General features: G+C 39.4%; 1 protein-coding gene across 1 annotated transcript in view; it reads right to left on the bottom strand.

Moving 5' to 3' along the window:
* LOC126484313 (uncharacterized) overlaps positions 1 to 18233 on the bottom strand; it is a 73309-nt gene extending 55076 nt beyond the window's left edge. The window contains exon 1 of the mRNA XM_050107750.1: positions 18111 to 18233. Within this exon, the coding sequence (XP_049963707.1) occupies positions 18111 to 18185 (75 nt within the window). The 5' untranslated portion in view covers positions 18186 to 18233. The remainder of the gene's footprint in view (positions 1 to 18110) is intronic.

Here is an 18233-nt window from a genome sequence, read left to right on the forward strand (position 1 = left end):
CGGTACCCCGTGCAGACAGCTGCCACAGACGGCGACCAAGTCGGGCGCGGACGTCCGAGGGAGCACCGGGGAAGAGACAACACATTACAGGCAGCGCCTGGCAGGCGCAGACGGCAGAGAGAGCACCCAGCGCCCTCTGGGCATGGATACTGGACAAGATCCTCCAATACAGCACTCTCAGGTAGCACCTGAAGAAGGCAACGAGTTACGTGGCTGAAATATTGTGCCAGAGCGACATAAACATCTGGCAGTAGACCCGATTATTCCACATGTCAACAGATTTAGTGTTACGTACTTGTTTTACATATTAAGGGGAAGTGGCAATTGCAATAGAGAACCGGGTCACAGCAAAACCTAAGGGATTGGGTCTACTTCATGGAGGATGGGAAGGGGGGAGGGGTGTCAGTGTAGTGCCACCATCTAGTCTTTGAGTAAAAATTATAAGTCTTTAGGTCACTTTTAACTCTCAACAATGTTTCAGCTTGGGACATTGGCTCTCTCTCACTCTTCTTAATCTAAGAGAGCACCCAGATAATACAGGATGTTATGGAATTGTTCAGGAAAAAGTAGGAATAACTTAGATAAGAATCTCAAACTGAGCAAGACAAATTCGAAACCCTGATATGGGAAATAATAACGAAAATATTCTAACCTCAGGAGTATTTCAGATGAAACCATGAAAGATTGAATCCTTATGCTTTGAACATATAAGGCAGAAAGGACGAATGACCTCGCAGTGTGGTCCCTTTTGACCCCACTAAGCAATCAGTTATCGGTAAGCAGCCAGCTAGTCATCAAATAAAACAAAAGATAGTACTGCAACAATGAAAGAGGTGAGCAGTAATAGTAAAGAATCATCTCATAACATGAGCAGTGGTGTTGAGACACAAGACTAAAACGGTTACTGGTAGGACATTTCTCTATTTCTGTACGATATGTGCTTGCGACGGTAACTACAATGGGGCATGACAGTGAATACTGCATTTTCAGAGGTGTTGATTCTTTACCTTTATTTCTTTGATCTCGACGAAATTACGTACCTGTACATTGTACAACGGAGGTGGGAGCAATAAGCGGGAGAGGTGACAGGTGTTGTGAGGAAACAGTTGCTAGTGAACATCATCTGGAATGCTTGTTTAAGTTGTTGTATTCTGCCAGGATATATAACCCTCCGCTGTTAGTGGGTTTCGTCAGAGACGTGACAGGTGTTGTGAGAAAAGTTGCTAGTGAACATCTTCTGGCAAGCTTGTTTAATTTGTTGTATTCTGCCAGGATATAGAACCCCCCCCCCCCCCCTGTTAGTGGGTTTCGTCACCTAAATCTATCAAACAGCGTAGATAAGAGGTAGTCATAAAGTTATAATTATCACCTTGAAACACTAAAGTTATGTAGTTACATTTTTGTTTTTTGCTGCCCGTGTCTGAAGTCCTGGTACTCAGTCGAGTACCCACACCAAAGTATCGTAGCACGCCGCTAGTGCAACGGAAACGAAATAGCGCAGTCCACTGATAAAGTGGTGTATCGTGCGGCAATTTGTTTTCTGCATTGGAAGGGGAACAACGTCGCAACAACCCATCCTGAGTTGGTGCAACCGTGCGGTAATAAGGCACCGACATGATGCAGTGGTAGGTAGCGAAGAAACTTCCAGTGTGGTCAAACGTGTCTGAATGGCAAACAGCGAAGTGGAAGACCACCTCTCTGAGAAGAAAGTTACTTAGAAATCCGTTATGAGAAATTTAAGTACTTTGCACCAGCTAGTTCCAGCACAACAGACGAACTTCTACGAGGGAATGAAGACTCTGGTCGCACACTGTGATCAATGTGTCAATAACGGAGGTAACAGCGGAGAAAACACCTTTGTTATTTCTGTTTCTGTGATTTCGTGTGCCTCTCTCTCTGTGTGTGTGTGTGTGTGTGTGTGTGTGTGTGTTGAAATGGCTCTGAGCACTATGGGACGTAACATTTGACGTCATCAGTACCCCAGAACTTAGAACTACTTAAACCTAACTAACCTAAGGACATCACACACATCCATGCCCGAGGCAGGGTTCGAACCTGCGACCGTAGTAGTCGCGCGGTTCCGGACTGAAGTGTGTGTGTGTGTGTGTGTGTGTGTGTGTGTGTGTGTGTGTGTGGTGTGTGTGTGGTGTGTGTGTGTGTGTGTGTGTGTGTCACTGGTGTTACTGGCAATTTGAAACTTACCATTTTTTCGTGTTATATTTTACGATTATTTACGAAGGTAGTACCACAATATCATATTACTAAATTCCTCATTTTGATGATATTTCTTCTTCTGTCACACAACGGTATTCAGTCTTATACTCATTTATCATCTGGAAATTGGAAGAATACAACAGTACGCGTGCACAAAAAGAAACACATTTGTAACCCTTCGCTTGTTGTTGTTGAGCTTATTATTTACACCTATTTACAAAACGTAAAAGAATGGATCAATTGATAGGAAACATACTGATACATCAAGGAATCGTCACTTTGGTAATGAAGGGAAGAGTATGGGCTAAGACTTGTAGAGAATGATCGAGGATTGACTAACAAGTGTGTTCGAATGGATGTTGGTTGCAGCAGCGAGGCAGAGACGCAGAGGCCTGCACAGGATAGACTATCGTGGGAAATTGCATCAGATCAGTCTCCAGAAGACAACAACAATAACGTAAACCTGCACTCCATTATAACTGTCTTCAACTGCCCAGTGTTTCCAGCTATTACTTTATTGCATACTTTAAGAATTCCATTTTCATTTATTAACCAGGATGAATAATTCTTGCACGGAACCCCTTGAATGCGAGGTCGCAAATCCCGTCATTAGTAACGCTCGTTTGAAAGCGCCGTGTTAACAATTATGACAGGAAAAATATTAGCTCCTAATGACTCACCATGTACATCAGAATGGCGACAGCAAATGAGTGTGCGGGAGGAGCAGAGATCAACCTTCTATGGGAAGTATGCCCTACAAAATGGACATCGTCGACATTCAAGAAATGTTGAAAACAAGCCATTGTCTTGCACCATGAACACCGAATGAAAAATGCGCGCCACAGTGAACACAAATATTCGCACCATCGAGACTGAAGACGACCTCCCTTGGAGTTACAAACCCCGCAGGACGTTCAGCTAGGTATTCTCTCTTAAAGAAAGCATATAGAATCATATTGGTGTAGCGGGATGATGAGAAATGATGGAATGTGATGGCATGCAACCGAATGCGAGTAGTATACCGTGGAGCTTAACTAGCTATCCTTTATGCCGTAGCTGCAGACAATGCGACAATATGTTTTATAGGCACAGGAAAAAAAAATCCGGAGGCTGTATTTGTCCATTCGTTCCACATGGTATGAACTGCGATGTGACACACTTTTCGGGAGGGTTAGTTTGCTCTAAAAAAAGTATGATAGCAAAAGCAAGCTATTTTGACCAGATATTGGCGAAAAGCAGTGCTCATACCATAGTTATAGTTCTCTTACACCCATTTTCTCACTCTTGACGTAAATATTCCCTACTGCTCTTATAAAATCACGCACACGAGAAAGAATCGTAGGGGGCAGAGCACCTCCTGCATCTCGCAGCACAAGAAATAACTTTTCAGCCGATTTACCATCCAGATAAGCGGTCGGCATAATTGTATAAGAATGCGGTAAGGCATTGATGTTAGTTGGTCTTGATACCTCTTGGTACCTCTCATATATATACCGATTGGTCGGAACTGAAAACAAATTACTTACTGAATGATGGGATAAATTTGTTTATCTCGGGCCGATTCCACAGTTTGCTGTGCATCGTCAAGTTGACACTTTGAAATTTCGTTATCTTGCGTCTTCCATTTCTGTAGTACTGTTTGAAGTTATGCAGCCATCCACTGCTTTCCTTCAAGTCATTGTAATCTACGTAGCGCACAGTGTGATGTGCATAACGTAATAGATCACTGTCGTGGAAATCCCGTGAACTGTATCGAGCATCCTTGAAAAGCGCAAACAGCAGTTTGTGGAACAAGTGCCTCTTGCCCTCCCTTGAATATCCATAGCTTTTTCTTAATCGTACACAGTCATACTGCTGCGGATTTATTCGACATCTGTTCATAACTGTTTTTTACTAAGTTGCGGAAGGTCTTCCATGTCCGTAATTATGTTTAGTACCACGTCCTTGGACAACGATTGTCCTTTACTACGTTTCACTGGAGACGACATTTGTAGCTCCCCATCCGACAAGGACACTTGTTTCAGTATCACTTTCACTTGTTAAGCATGTATCGTCATCATTGTACTCCTCATGTACACTGTCCGCACACTCGAGCGTATGCGAAGCCACACATTCCACTGCCTCACCTCGCAAAAACGCTAGTATTTCATCTGCCAGTTCTCACTCTGCGAAATTCCTTGGATTCCTTTCTGACAAACTGACAGCTTCGACAATTGTTGTTGTGGATATAATCAATTGTTTGCTTTGTTTATCGTTGCCATTGCTATGCTGTATCAGCACCACTGTCACTGTACCACCGAGCAGTTGAACCACGCTCCGTACCTTTATACTGTGTTCGCCAATGGATACCTCCAGTTCTGCTTCCTGTTGCTATTAACAGTCAAAATTGTGGTTGGTTGGTAAACAATATGCAGGGTGTCGAATGCTGTAAACATGGCCTTTTGCGATCTCTCACTGAAGGCGTTCCTTGTCCAAAAATCTTACAGGAATGCAGCCGGGTGACGGTGTCGACAACCGCCGATATTTCGGCAGGAGCTCACACTGCCATTTTCAAGGCACTGCAGCAAGTAAGCGTTGTGCAAGGGAATTTAAAACCTCGGTTTGCGCAGAAAGTCCATAAAGACAACATAGATACACACTGTAAACACTAGCGCCATCACAAACCAAAGATAACCGACCTCAGAAATAATCGACAGTGAAATTAATAATCAAAGGGTGAAGTAGCATAAACTCTGTTCCTCTTTTTTTTTTTTTTTCATAAGTGAGAGATCAGGATTCCACGCAGAATTCAAAGAAAAACCACCATCTCTATTTATAAGGTGCCTTGCTAATTCAATTTCAAAGGCTTCCTTAATAACATTATTCCAATAGCTGGAACTACATGCCAGAATCTCCGTGTTGTTATATTCTATAGGATGACCAGTGTCAAGACAATGTTCTGCAATGGCGGATTTTCTCGTCTGTTTGTAAGCGTGTGTGCCGCTTATGCTCAGTACACCGGTCCTACACAGTCCTGATAGTCGGGCCAATATATGACATGATACAATTGCAAAGAATACTGTAGACATCCGCCTTACGCAAACCAAAATCATTCTTTACGGAAGCTAAAAATATCCTGATCTTAGATGTGGTCGAAAAACACACTTCATAAAATGGTTCAAATGGCTCTGAGCACTATGGGTCATCAGTCCCATAGAACTTAGAACTACTTAAACCTAACTAACCTAAGGACATTACACACTTCCATGCCAGAGACAGGATTCGGACCTGCGACCGTAGCGGTCGCGCGGTTCCATACTGGAGCACCTAGAACCGCTCGTCCACAGTGGCCGGCACTTCACGTCATATTACCACAATATTTATTATATGTTATTTACATTTATTTGAACATTGTATACACCGGGATAAACTAAGGTCCCGCAAGGAGTTCCTTGTTAGTAGGACAAATATATCAATAACAAAGAAACGACATGTCCCTTCAGCAAACTCACGTATGATCATAAACCCAGTTATCACTTAAATTTCAAAAAAGGAAATTAACGGACGGAGAGGCTCTTAAAATAGTAAAATGGCCCAAGACAGTAATATATCAATCTTAGAAACTCATGGTTATTCTTCTTATTAATGAATTAGTAAATAAACAAATTTCCTTTTTAAAGAAGCTATAGAAAGCTAAGTACATCTACATTAGAATGTCGACACCTTTTTCTTACTTCGTAGATAAAAGGACTTAGCTACAAGTTAAAAGTTCCTCTATCAAATCTCACATGAACTAATCGCAGCCAATTTCATTCACTTGCAAACTTCAGCTTATTCATTTGTGTGTGCCCGTACGTTACAGTGATGACAGTAGACCAAAATGCGCGTGACACATTAATACTGTACTAAAAGCAGACAGTTTTTACAAGATAAATAGTCTGTTTTTATATGTTTTCTGGGAACCAATGATAAAGCTTAGTCATAACCATACAAAATAGCCCAATTTTCACTGTTAGCAGCTTGTTTTACTTACTATTACTCACTCTGAGCACGATTTAAAAATTCAGCTTCTACCAACCGCGAAAATTGGGAACACACTCAATGAAGGTGTGTAATGCAACATATTGTATTGAGTCCTGTGCAAGTGTCCAAAGGCATGAAGAAAATCTAATCCCAGTCAACAGATAATGTATATCTTAGCTGATGGCGATGCGTTTAGTTACATCATAAAAATGTGCCTCCACGATCTGTGATTAAAGTGCATATTCACAGGTAACTTCCAAAAGTATATTTCAAAGATGTAAAGACGTGAAGAAAATCCAATCCCAGTCAACAGTTAATGTATATCTTAGCTGACGGCGATGCGTTTAGTTACATCATAAAAATGTGCCTGCACGATCTATAATTAAAGTGTACGTTCACAGGTAATTTCCAAAATCACATTTCAAAGATTACGTACAAGTAAACGTCACTAAACAGAAGGTTATATCTAGAGACTTTACTCAGTGTTTCCTTGCGGACTATACAAGGTGATTCAGCTGCCCCTACCGCCGTCGTTTTATGCAACCCGCGATGTTATAGCTGGCCGCCTTAAACTATGTGCAAGCTATTAGTCCTAAAGAAAAAAAATGAGCAGGACAGTTCTGCAGGAAATTTAATGCAGCTAAATTTTGTACTGAGATTCGTTTTCGCTAAAGGACATGGTTTTCGAGTTATTCAAGAAAAACGTAAAAAAGTGACGTTCAAATGCATCTCCACCCCACACTCATCCCCCATCAGTAAGGATCTCTTGTTTTGGCCCTATTCTAATACTTGTGCCACTCCCTCCTAGCACTGAAAAAAAATTTCCGATTACACGAAATCCTCCCAACCTCTTTTGGTCGCTATTGATTGGGCTATTACTCCAACAGCATAGTCGGCTACTTTGTAAACTTTATTACTTTACACCTACCCGTGAGGGTAATGAACGTAAAACGTTATGCCAAAACTTATTAACACCACAAGTCGATTCAAACCTAACCCTCACATGAACAGTAGCTTCGTAGTCAGAAGGCCTGATGGGTAGCTCTGCACCAGGCGAGACACGTGAGTTTTGTGCTGCCATACAGATAAGTGGTTTAGACTGTAATAAAACTCAGTTTAGTTCAGGAAACTAGTTTAATAGGTGTATTAGTGTGTTTTGCAAGCTTACTATTAAAGGTATTATTGCAGAAAACGCGAAAGGAACATAAAGTAAGGTTACGATCGTCTTCTCGCATACATTTTAGGGCAGAAAAACTTATAGAATCTCATTTAATTGTTCTGTTCCGTTCCAGCAAGTTAAGAAAAGGGTATCCCTTTGATGTCTGACTCTTATTTTGCGAAACACAGTGTAAATTTTAAGTTCCGGTATTTGGAAAATTTGCACATACGGTAGTAGCTTTGTTTACATACAGTTGCGAATAGGCCTAATTTTGGTAAACGTGTTTTTCTTCTTTTTTCGGTAATCTAACTTATTGTCACTAAAATAGTTTGTTTACGTGCAATTGAGACTAGGCCTAATCTTTCATAAACGTGTTTTCTTGTTTTTCAGTAATTTAATTTGACTTATTCTCGCTAAAGTAAGATTTTTACCATGAGTGTAAACTGTCTGACGTGCCGTAGAATTGTTAGCTCCGGGGTTTGGTGTGATGACTGCAGTAGTTTTTTCCATTGGGGTGACTATAGCGGCGTAGGAAATGGGGAAGTGGATCAGACTCATCAGTGCTTCTGTAGGATATGCAGCAGAGATAGGAAAGTAGTGGAACAGGAGGGGAAAATTGCTGTCCTTCAGGCACAGTTAGAGCAGGCTAGGGAAGATCTGAACAGGTTAAGGAGGGAGAAGGGTAAAGAGAGGTGGGAAGTGGCAACAGGTAACTGGAGGAACAGAGATAGAACTTTTTCAGACAGCTTTGTGGTGAATGTGAAGAATAAGTTGATCTGTTGCCTCAGTTAGAAACTCATGAGCGTCAGACAGAGGTAGCTGTAGAGAGGTCGCAACAAACTTTCAGTAGAAAATTGAATAAGAATGTAGGGAAGTCAGCAAAGAGAAAGAAAGTTTTGTTGGTAGGTAGTTCACCTGCCAGAGGTGTAGGCCAACTTTTCCAGGATCAGTTAGGATCAGAATACCAGGTCAACAACGTAGTGCTGGTCTGGGTCAGGTGACAGAGGATTTAGATTCACTCTGTAAAGATTTTACCAAGGAAGACACCATGGTTATTGTGGGTGGGCTGGGCAATAGTATTAACACATATCCTGGGTACAATTTCGAGTGTTACCTGGCAAAGATTGCATCAGCAACGATACATACCAGTGTTAAGTTTGTGTCTGTTCTGAGTCGCCATGACCAACCTCATTTAAACTCTTCTCTCGGGAGAGTTAATTTAGAGTTGGAACAGCTACTTGGGTTGGGTGCAGGGTCACATATTTGTTTGGTTCCTGTTGATTCTCTCAGTAGGTGGGATTATAGTAGACATGGCCTACACTTCAACAGGAAAGGAAAGGGTAAACTGGCTGGGCTAATACCAGGAAATGTAAGGGGGAGGCACTGCCATGAGTGGTAATGTACCAGTGGTCATAGGTGTTGGATTAGTATCTTTTTTAAGATAGGTAGGACAGAACGAAGTCAAGTTCTGAGAGAAGTAAAGATTGAAACGAACCTTCAGTTTGAGAAAGAAATCAAACAGAATAATCCTGGCACATTGGATCAGCAAACACAGCTGTTGGTTAAAAATTTACAGCAATCAGCAGAAATTTTATTTCTACCCAATTTCATCTCTGTAAATATGAAATGCCAACTATCTTTAGTACATCAAAATATTCGAGGGCTTAGAACTAAAATTAATGAACTACTTATGTGCATTGATGAATTAGAGTGATCGAACCCAGTTGATATAATCTGACTCCATGTGACCACTGGTATAGATATGTTAAACCTTACAGAATTTAAGTTGGCCTCTTACTTCTGTAGACAAAATATGGAGAAAGGAGGAGTTGCCACATTTGTTAAAAACAGTTTTAAATTTAAGAATATTGACATAAATAAATTTTGCTTAGAGCAGCACTTAGAAGCATGTACAACAGAGATAGAATTTCATAATATGTCCCTTATAACAGTAGCCATATACAGAGTGCCTTCAGGAAATTTCAACCTGTTTATAAACGGCCTTGAAGATTTATTTTCTCATCTAAAATTAGAAAACAAAGAACTAGTGGTTGCTGGTGATTTTAATATATATGTCCAGAAAAACACTGTCAGTGAACAGTTACTGAAATCAGTTACATCGTCATTCAATTTAATTTTTACTGTAAATTTCCCAATTAGGGTATACAAATGTTCTAAGACTGTCATTGATAATATCTTTATACAAAATTCTAGGCAACTAAGCCACATTACAAAACCAGTAGTAAATGAGCTATCTGACCATGACATGCAACATCTAACATTAAATTTTGAAAATTGTCAGGTTAAAACATCTATCAGAACTGAGTACAGAAGGCCAATAAAACAGTCGAAAACAGAAATTTAGGAGACTGCTCAAAGAAATTATTTGGATGGATATTTACAGCATCCAAGACACAAACGGAAAATACAAAACATTCATTAATAAAGTTAGCACCTTATCTGAAAATTGTTTTCCCCTGAAGGTAACTCAAATTAAGCAGAAGTCTAATAAGAAACCATGGATCACACAAGGGATAAAGATATCATGTGAGACAAAAAGGAAACTCTATCTGATGTGTATGGACATCTTTGATACTAACGTTACAGCTCATTACAAAAATTACTGCAAAATATTCAAGAAGGTTATCCAGAAATCTAAACACCTGCATTATGAGAAGAAGATAAATACATCCAGCAATAAAATAAATACAATATGGGATATAGTTAAGTTAGAAGCAGGTAGGGCCAGAAACGAGGAGGAACAAAAAGCTCTAAAAATAAGAGAAACCCTGGTAACAAATGCATGTTGTGTTACAAACCAATTAAACAAGTATTTTGTCTCTGTTACTGATAGGATGTGGTTGTTAGGTTCAGTGAATAATGCAATGGAATATCTGAGACCAGTGCACACAAGCAATCTCAGTAAAATGGAATTGATGCTTACTTCACCCAAAGAAGTAGAATCCATCATAAAGTTCTCGAAATCAAAGCATTCTAGTGGTTATGATATCACATCAACGAAGTTAACAAAAGAGTGTGTATATGAGCTTAGTCATATCTTAACTTATTTGTGTAATCAATTACTTATCACAGGAACATTCCTGGACTGCCTTAAATATGCTGAAGTTATACCTCTCCACAAGAAAGGGGACAAAGAAAGGCCATCAACTTACTGACCAATCTCACTTTCGCTAGCTTTTTCAAAAACCTTAGAAAAGAATATGTTCAAGCATTTACTTAAGCACCTTAGTGAAAATAACATACTGGCAAAATGACAGTTTGGGTTTCATAAGAATTCTGATATTGGAAAGGATATTTACACTTACAATGAAAAGTCCTTAATTCATTAGACAAAAAACTAGAGGCAGCTGGCATATTCTGTGACCTGTCAAAGGCTTTTGACTTTATGAATCACAGCATTCTTTTAAGTAAATTAAAATATTATGGCATCACTGGTACTGCTGCAAAGTGGTTTCAATCATATCTTACTAATAGAAAACAAAGTGTGTCATTATGTAACACTACAGCAGTAGGTAATCAGACATTATCTGACTGGGAAGGAATTACATGTGGTGTTCCCCAAAGGTTCCATACTAGGTCCATGACATTTTATTGTTTATATTAATGACCAATCATCTGTTACATTACCGAATGCCAAGTTTGTCTTATTTGCAGATGATACAAACATTGCAATAAATAGTAAATCAAATATAAATTTAGAAAGGGCAGCTAATCAAATTTTTACTGACATTAGTAAGTGGATCATAGCTAATTCACTGTCATTAAACTTTGAAAAGACCCACTATATGCAGTTCAGAACTTCCAAGAGATTTTCTTTTAGTGTGTATATAAAATATGATGATATCAAAATAGAAGTTGAGAGTGTAAAATTCTTGAGATTACAACTTGATAGTAAATTCAGTTGGGAGCTACATACTAATGGACTGCTAAAGAACCTAAATAAGTCTGTGTTTGCAATTCAAATGATGTCAGACATAGGAGATATAAATATCTAAAAAACTGGCATATTTTGCTTATTTTCAGTCCATTATGTCATATGGTACCATATTTTGGGGTAACTCCACAAACCAAGAAAAAATTTTTAGAGTACAGAAACATATAATAAGAGTAATGTGTAGTGTAAATCCAAGAACATCATGTGGAAACCTATTCAAAGAATTGAGCATACTAACCACAGCTTCTCAGTATATTTATTCCTTAATGAAGTTTGTTGTAAATAATACATCTCTTTTTCCAACTAACTCCTTAGTACACAGTATCAATATTAGGAGTAAGAACAATATACATAAAGATTTAAAATCACTTACTCTTGCCCAGAAAGGAGTCCAGTATTCAGCAACGCATATTTTCGATAAGTTACCAGCAACCATTAAGAGTTTAGTTTCAGACAATGCACAATTTAAACATAACTTAAAAGATTTTTGGTGGCCAACTCCTTCTATTCCATCCATGAACTTCTCAACAAGTGCAGTAGACCATTTTAATGAAAATTTATTATACTTTAATTTTTGACAATACTTGGTTGTAACAGCCATGTAACTACCTACCATGTGAATAATGGATGTATGGAAAGCAGATGCAAGTCTTAAGTCTGTAAATAGTGGAAGTTAAATTTTAAATCTTGTACATAATTTGACTGTTCTTAACTGAGGATCATTGAAATGAATAATTTACTTTAATTTTTGACAATACTTGGTTGTAATAGCCAAGTAACTAGCTACTGTGTTAATGATGGATTTAATGAAAGCAGATATAAGTATTAAGCCTGTAAAAATTAGAAGTTTAATTTTAATTCATGTACATAATTTTACTGTTTATTGACTGAGGATCATTAAAATTAATGAAACTCAAGTTTTTATAATTATATTTTTGTAATGTGTTTATCTGAAATGTTCCACACCCAGGAGGATCCCTTCTTTTGTGGATCTATGGAACGAATAATTAATCTAATCTAATACAACGATGAACTTATTTATTTTCTGCTGTTAAAACTCATGAAACTGTTAGGAAAAATGTACACAAACGTCAATTTTAGAATTTGTAAATGCTCCACTAAGCTAGTGGCGTAATAAGGCCAGATAATGAGGACGAAAAAGGGTCGAATGAGGAAAATAATTCATGCAGTGGCAAATATTTGTACAATGATGGAAGAGAGTGTCATGAATAACACCCTAGAAATCCTGTCTGGTGAGCACTGAATGTGGGTGCCTTTGAAGGTCACTTCTGCACGTTTTTCTTGAATAACTCGACAACTACAGCCGCTATCGAAAACATATCGTAGTACAGTATGTAACTACATTAAATTTTCTACAAAGAATCTTTATTTATTTCTTTTGTAGGACTAATAGTTTACGTGTAGCAAGCAACAGAATACGAAAATCTCGCGCGTGGTTTGTGAAAACCAGCTACAACATTGCGGGTAGCATCAAATGACAGCGGCAGGGGCAGCTAAATCAACCTATTTATTGCGATAAATCGAGAAGATTACTCCAGTTATGGCAGAAGAAAGGCAGCAGTTTCTTGAAAACAAATAGCATTTCAGTTGATTTTTCTATTGGTTTTTCGCAATCTCATGAATCTGAGGCAAAATTCGTGACATGCTGCTTTTATAACGCTTATAACTGTTTTATGTAATTCTTAATAATTAGAAGAAAGAATATAATTGCATAGGCTTCTGCGGCCAACTTCTCATTCGCCGGTGACCACCGATCATGGCACATAATACAAGAGCCAACACACAACAGTGGTTACGCTGCTCTCCACCGCAGTAACCTATTAAAATAAAGTTCCCTCTCCTTCTTCTTTAAGCGACCAATGAAATGAACAATCTTTTTAATTTTATGAGGTAACTGCCTGCGCAATGAACAGTAATAACAAAATATAAGGAACAGTGCATAGCTAGAACGCACCAGTAGACACTGAAGAAGACCGCTGCAACCGTGGCCGCAAAGTTGATTTTCTCCAGCACTAGTTTTACACAATATGACGCGGTACCATACCCAGCAAACTTTCAGGTCAACAATAAGAAAGAAATTGATAGTTATGGATACTGCTCATGATTACCTTCATCATGCAATAGGCCCTTCGACTTTCTGGGAACTTGACTTTCCATATTCTTTCTGGACAGCCTACGCTAAAGAACTTTAGGTTTATACCTGCAAACCGATCTCGGCAAGCATTTATCGCTCACCCTTTCTGTAACAGATCTCCGACTCTGACGATAATCTTAGATTTTGTCATTTTGTAAGATACCATTTTAGACTAGGGATCTCAATTGTATATCCACTGAAGAGCCAAAGAAACTGGTACACCTACCTAATATAGTGTAGGGTCCCCGCGAGCACGTCTCTTCTGAACAGCACGTTGTAAGGCATCCCAGATATGCTCACTAATGTTCATGTCTGGGAGTTTGGCGGCCAGCGGAAGTGTTTATACTCAGAAGAGTGTTCCTTGGGCCACTCTGTAGCAATATGGATGTGTTGGGTACCGCATTGTCCTTCTAGAATTGCCCAAATCCATCGGAATGCACAATTGACATGAATTGATACAGGTGATCAGACAGGATGCTTACGTACGTGTCACCTGTCACAGTCGTGCCTACGCATATCAGTGGTCTCATATCACTCCAACTGCACACACCTCACACCATTACTGAGCCTCCACTAGCTTGAACAGTCCGCTGCTGACATAAAGGATCCATGGATCCACGAGGTTGTCTCCATACTCGTACACATCCATCCGCTCGATACAATCTCGATACGAGACTCGTCCGACTAGGCAACATGTTTCCAGTCATCAACAGTCCAATGTCGATGTTGACGGGCCGAGGGGAAGCGTAAAGCTTTGTGTCGTGCAATCATCAAGGGTAAACGAGTGGGACTTCAGCTCCGAAAGCCCATATCGATGATGTTTCGTTGAATGGTTCGCACGCTGACACTTGTTGATGGCCGAGCATTGAAATCTGCAGCAATTTGCGGAAGGGTTGTACTTCTGTCGTTGAATGATTCTCTTGTGTTGTCGTTGGTCACGTTCTTGCAGGATGTTTCTCCGGCCGCAGCGATGACAGAGATTTGATGTTTTACCGGATTCCTGATATTCACGTTACGGTCGTGTAATGGTCTTACGGGAAAATCCCCACTTCATCGCTACCTCGGAGATACTGTGTCCCATCGCTCGTGCACCAACTACAACACCACGTTCAAACTCACTTGAATCTTGATAACCTGCCTTTGTAGCAGCAGTAACCGATCTAACGATTGCGCCAGGGACTTGTCTTATGTAGGCGTTACCGACCGTAGCGTCGCATTCTGCCCCTGTTTACATATCCCTGTATTTGAATACGCATGCCTATACCAGTTTCTTTGGCACTTATACATATATTCCTTTTACTTCCACTGAACAAGCTGACCAGCTTCTCATTAGAGATTATTTTTTTCTGTGAGTCAATGTTGTGTTGCATTCGTATTATGGAGCCAGGCGGAGTGGAGGTCAAGGCTGAGGCATCTAACGAGAACAGTTAAGAATACGTCCCGCAGATCCTGTCGGACTTCAACGCCACCGCTCGACGTCACAAGTAAAAAATAAATTTCAGCTGGCCTCTTAGCACTAAAGACTGTTAGTGTAAGGGCTACTATAAAGAATCGAAGCATTGCTCATTCGTCCGTTTTAGACACTATGTGAGATTATTCATGAAATATAAGCCTGAGACTTCTAAATTACTTTACGGTAAAGTCCGCGAATGAGCGTGATACGGATTTCAGATGTCGACTAGGGTGTTCGAGTCTAATATGTAAAACATTTTTGTAAAGAATACGGGTTATAAGGAGCTACATCTGAAAAGGATAGAAGTTAGTCTTATATTTTATTTTGTAGATATAAAAGTGGAGCAGCCATATAAAATTTGCTCCAATTTTGGTTTTTCTTCTTTCGAGTAGGAAATGTAGGTTGGAGATGGCCAGAGAATCAGTGTTATTTAAGGCTTTTTTCTATGACTCAATATGATATCAATTTTAAGTTTTAGGAATAAATAAGCAGTGATGCAGTATCCTTGTATTAATTTTTGTATCTGCATTTAAAAAGATTTAAACTATGGTCATGTAGTATTGTAATTAATAGCAGTCAGATACGATCCATTTTAAAATACAAATCAAAAGGTTTTATATTGGTTTTGGGAAGTGAATAAAGGAAATTAATCCTTTTTTGTGCAAACTAATACGAGGTATAATACTGGCAGCTAACGGGACAAAATGTTGTCGCAATCCAAAGTCGTATTAGGCATTATTTAAGTTAAAACTATAATCTGTTCACCTTTACTTAGGGAATTCTGAGGTGGTGATAACAGTTATGATGACTTCCGTTAATACGAGATCGCATTGCACTCGGCGTGTCTTGTCGATGAAGTAATAAAAAATCAGAGTGATTAATCGTACCATAGTTCAGCAATTATCACTCGATGGCATTAAGTTTAACAATTGTAGAATTTACGCTTCATAGGGAACTATAATTTTAACCGGCTACGACAATATTGCTCCCACCCCAGGGCGTATCGGACACCTTCTTGTAGCAAATACAGGGCAAAATTTTACAAATGCTACTGCGACGTAATTAAATCTACTCGTCACTGACGCTTCACGCAGCCATCATTAGGGCAAGAAAGAAACGATATCTGATAATTTAAGCTACATATGTTGATTATCTTCCGTATGTCTTCATTTCTTTTCCTATCCCTCTTCATCACTCTCCACAACTGATTGAAGAAATCACACTTCAAAGGTTTTTACCTACTTGTACCCTGTTGTGCCTTTTACGGTGGTCCCACGCTTCTGCCCCGTGTAAAGTTGTTGTTGCCGCAGTAATCTTGTATAACTTCAGTGTTCTTTCCTTCCTTGGTTGTTTCTTAGTATTCTTCTTGTTGTACTACACATCTCGTTAAATTTTTCAATTATCTTTCCAATACCAAGTTCTCCAAAAGGTGGAATGTATGACCACGGATAGTAAATTGGCTAGCCTGGTTAACGAACTGGTTATTAATAACCGACGAACAGGACGACAAAATGCCATGTACTCCTTTTTATGCAATAAAATTTCAAAATTGTGCTGTTTCGTTACTTCTTTCAGTTCTTGAAACCGAGCTCGCTGTAACATATCCTCAGAACCTGAAACTAGAATGGAAAAACTGGTAGCTCTCCGCGGGGTACATCAGTCTGGATTCCGAAGAAATGTAGGAACAAGCGAGGCAATACTGATCGTACGGCTTATCTTAGAAGACAGGTTAAGGAAAGGCAAACCTACGTTCATAGCATTTGTAGACTTAGAGAAAGCTAATGACATTGTTGACTAGAATACTCTCCTTGAAATTCTGAACGTAGCTGAAGTAAAATACAAGGAGCGAAAGGCTATTTACAATTTGTACAGAAACCAGTCGGAGTTATAAAAGTCGAGAGGCATGAAAGGGAAGCAGTGGTTGAGAAGGGAGTGAGACAGAATTGTAGCTTATCCTCGATGTTATTCAGTCACTACACTGAACAAGCAGTAAAGGAAGCCAAAGAAAAATTTAGAGTAGGAATTGAAGTACAGAGAAAAGAAATAAAAACATTAGGGTTTGCCAATGACAATGTATCTCTGGCAGAGACAGCAAAGGGCTTGGAAGAGCAGTTAAACTGGATGGGCAGTGTCTTGAAAGGAGGATATAAATTGAACAAAAACAAAAGCAAAATAAAGATAATAGAATGTAATCGAATTAAATCTGGTGATGCTGATGGTATTAAACTAGGAAACGAAACATTTAAAGTAGTAGATGAGTTTTGCTATTTGGGCAGTAAAATAACTGATAATGGCGGAAGTAGAGAGGATATAAAATGTAGACGCATTAGCAAGAGAAGCATTTCTGAAGAAGAGAAATCTGTTAAAATCGAATTTAGATTTAAGTGTTAGGAAATCTTTTCCTAAAGTATATGTCTGTAGTGTTGCCATGTATGGAAGCGAAGCGTGGACAAGAAACAGTTTAGCCAAGAAGAGAATAGAAGCTTTCGAAGTGTGTGGTGCTACAGAAGAAGGTGAAAGATCAGGTGAGTAGATCATGTAACTAATGAGGAGGTATGGAACAGAATTGGGGAAATAAGAAATTTGTGGCACAACTAGACCAAAAGAAGGAATCGGTTGATAGGGCGCATTCTGAGACATCAAGAGGTCATCAGTTTAGTATTGGAGGAAAGTGGGGGGGGGGGTAAAAATCGCAGAGGGAGACCAAGAGATGAATACAGTAAGCAGATTCAAAAGGATGTAGATTGTAGCAGTTATTAGTAGATGAAGAGGCACAGGATAGACCTGCATGAATCCAGTCTTCGGACTGAAGACCACAACGACAATAACCGTACCGTAGACAAGCAAGAGCGTCAAACAAAGCTGTTGCTGTTATTGTCTAATCCTAACTGGGCAGTCTTTGTTTTCCATTTTCGAAGAACGTAGTAAACGCATAAATTAAATGTAGATTTCGCATTATGCTCGTAGGCGACTGATGTCGGTTGGAAACGAAACACGCAAAAATCAGATTAAAAAGTAATTTGTTAGTGTCCGCTAGCGCAAAATTATAAATGTTGGACAAAGATACTCCAACAGAAACAGCTATATAATCACGTAAATCTTTATTGCACTCTTGCACTCTATTGGGAGGCATAAAGCCACTGAAAAAATGCATTTACGGATTTTTACTCACCAAGCAACCCACGAATCCGCTCTGGAGCGCCAGTAACGTGGCGGGGGCCAGGAAGAGCATGGCGAATCTGTCCATCGCTGCAGCGTCCAGTGCACGAAGGCTTCTGGCTTCCGCTGGTCCGAG

Source organism: Schistocerca serialis, chromosome 6, assembly GCF_023864345.2.
Source record: "Schistocerca serialis cubense isolate TAMUIC-IGC-003099 chromosome 6, iqSchSeri2.2, whole genome shotgun sequence".
NCBI classification, from domain to species: Eukaryota; Metazoa; Arthropoda; class Insecta; order Orthoptera; family Acrididae; genus Schistocerca; species Schistocerca serialis.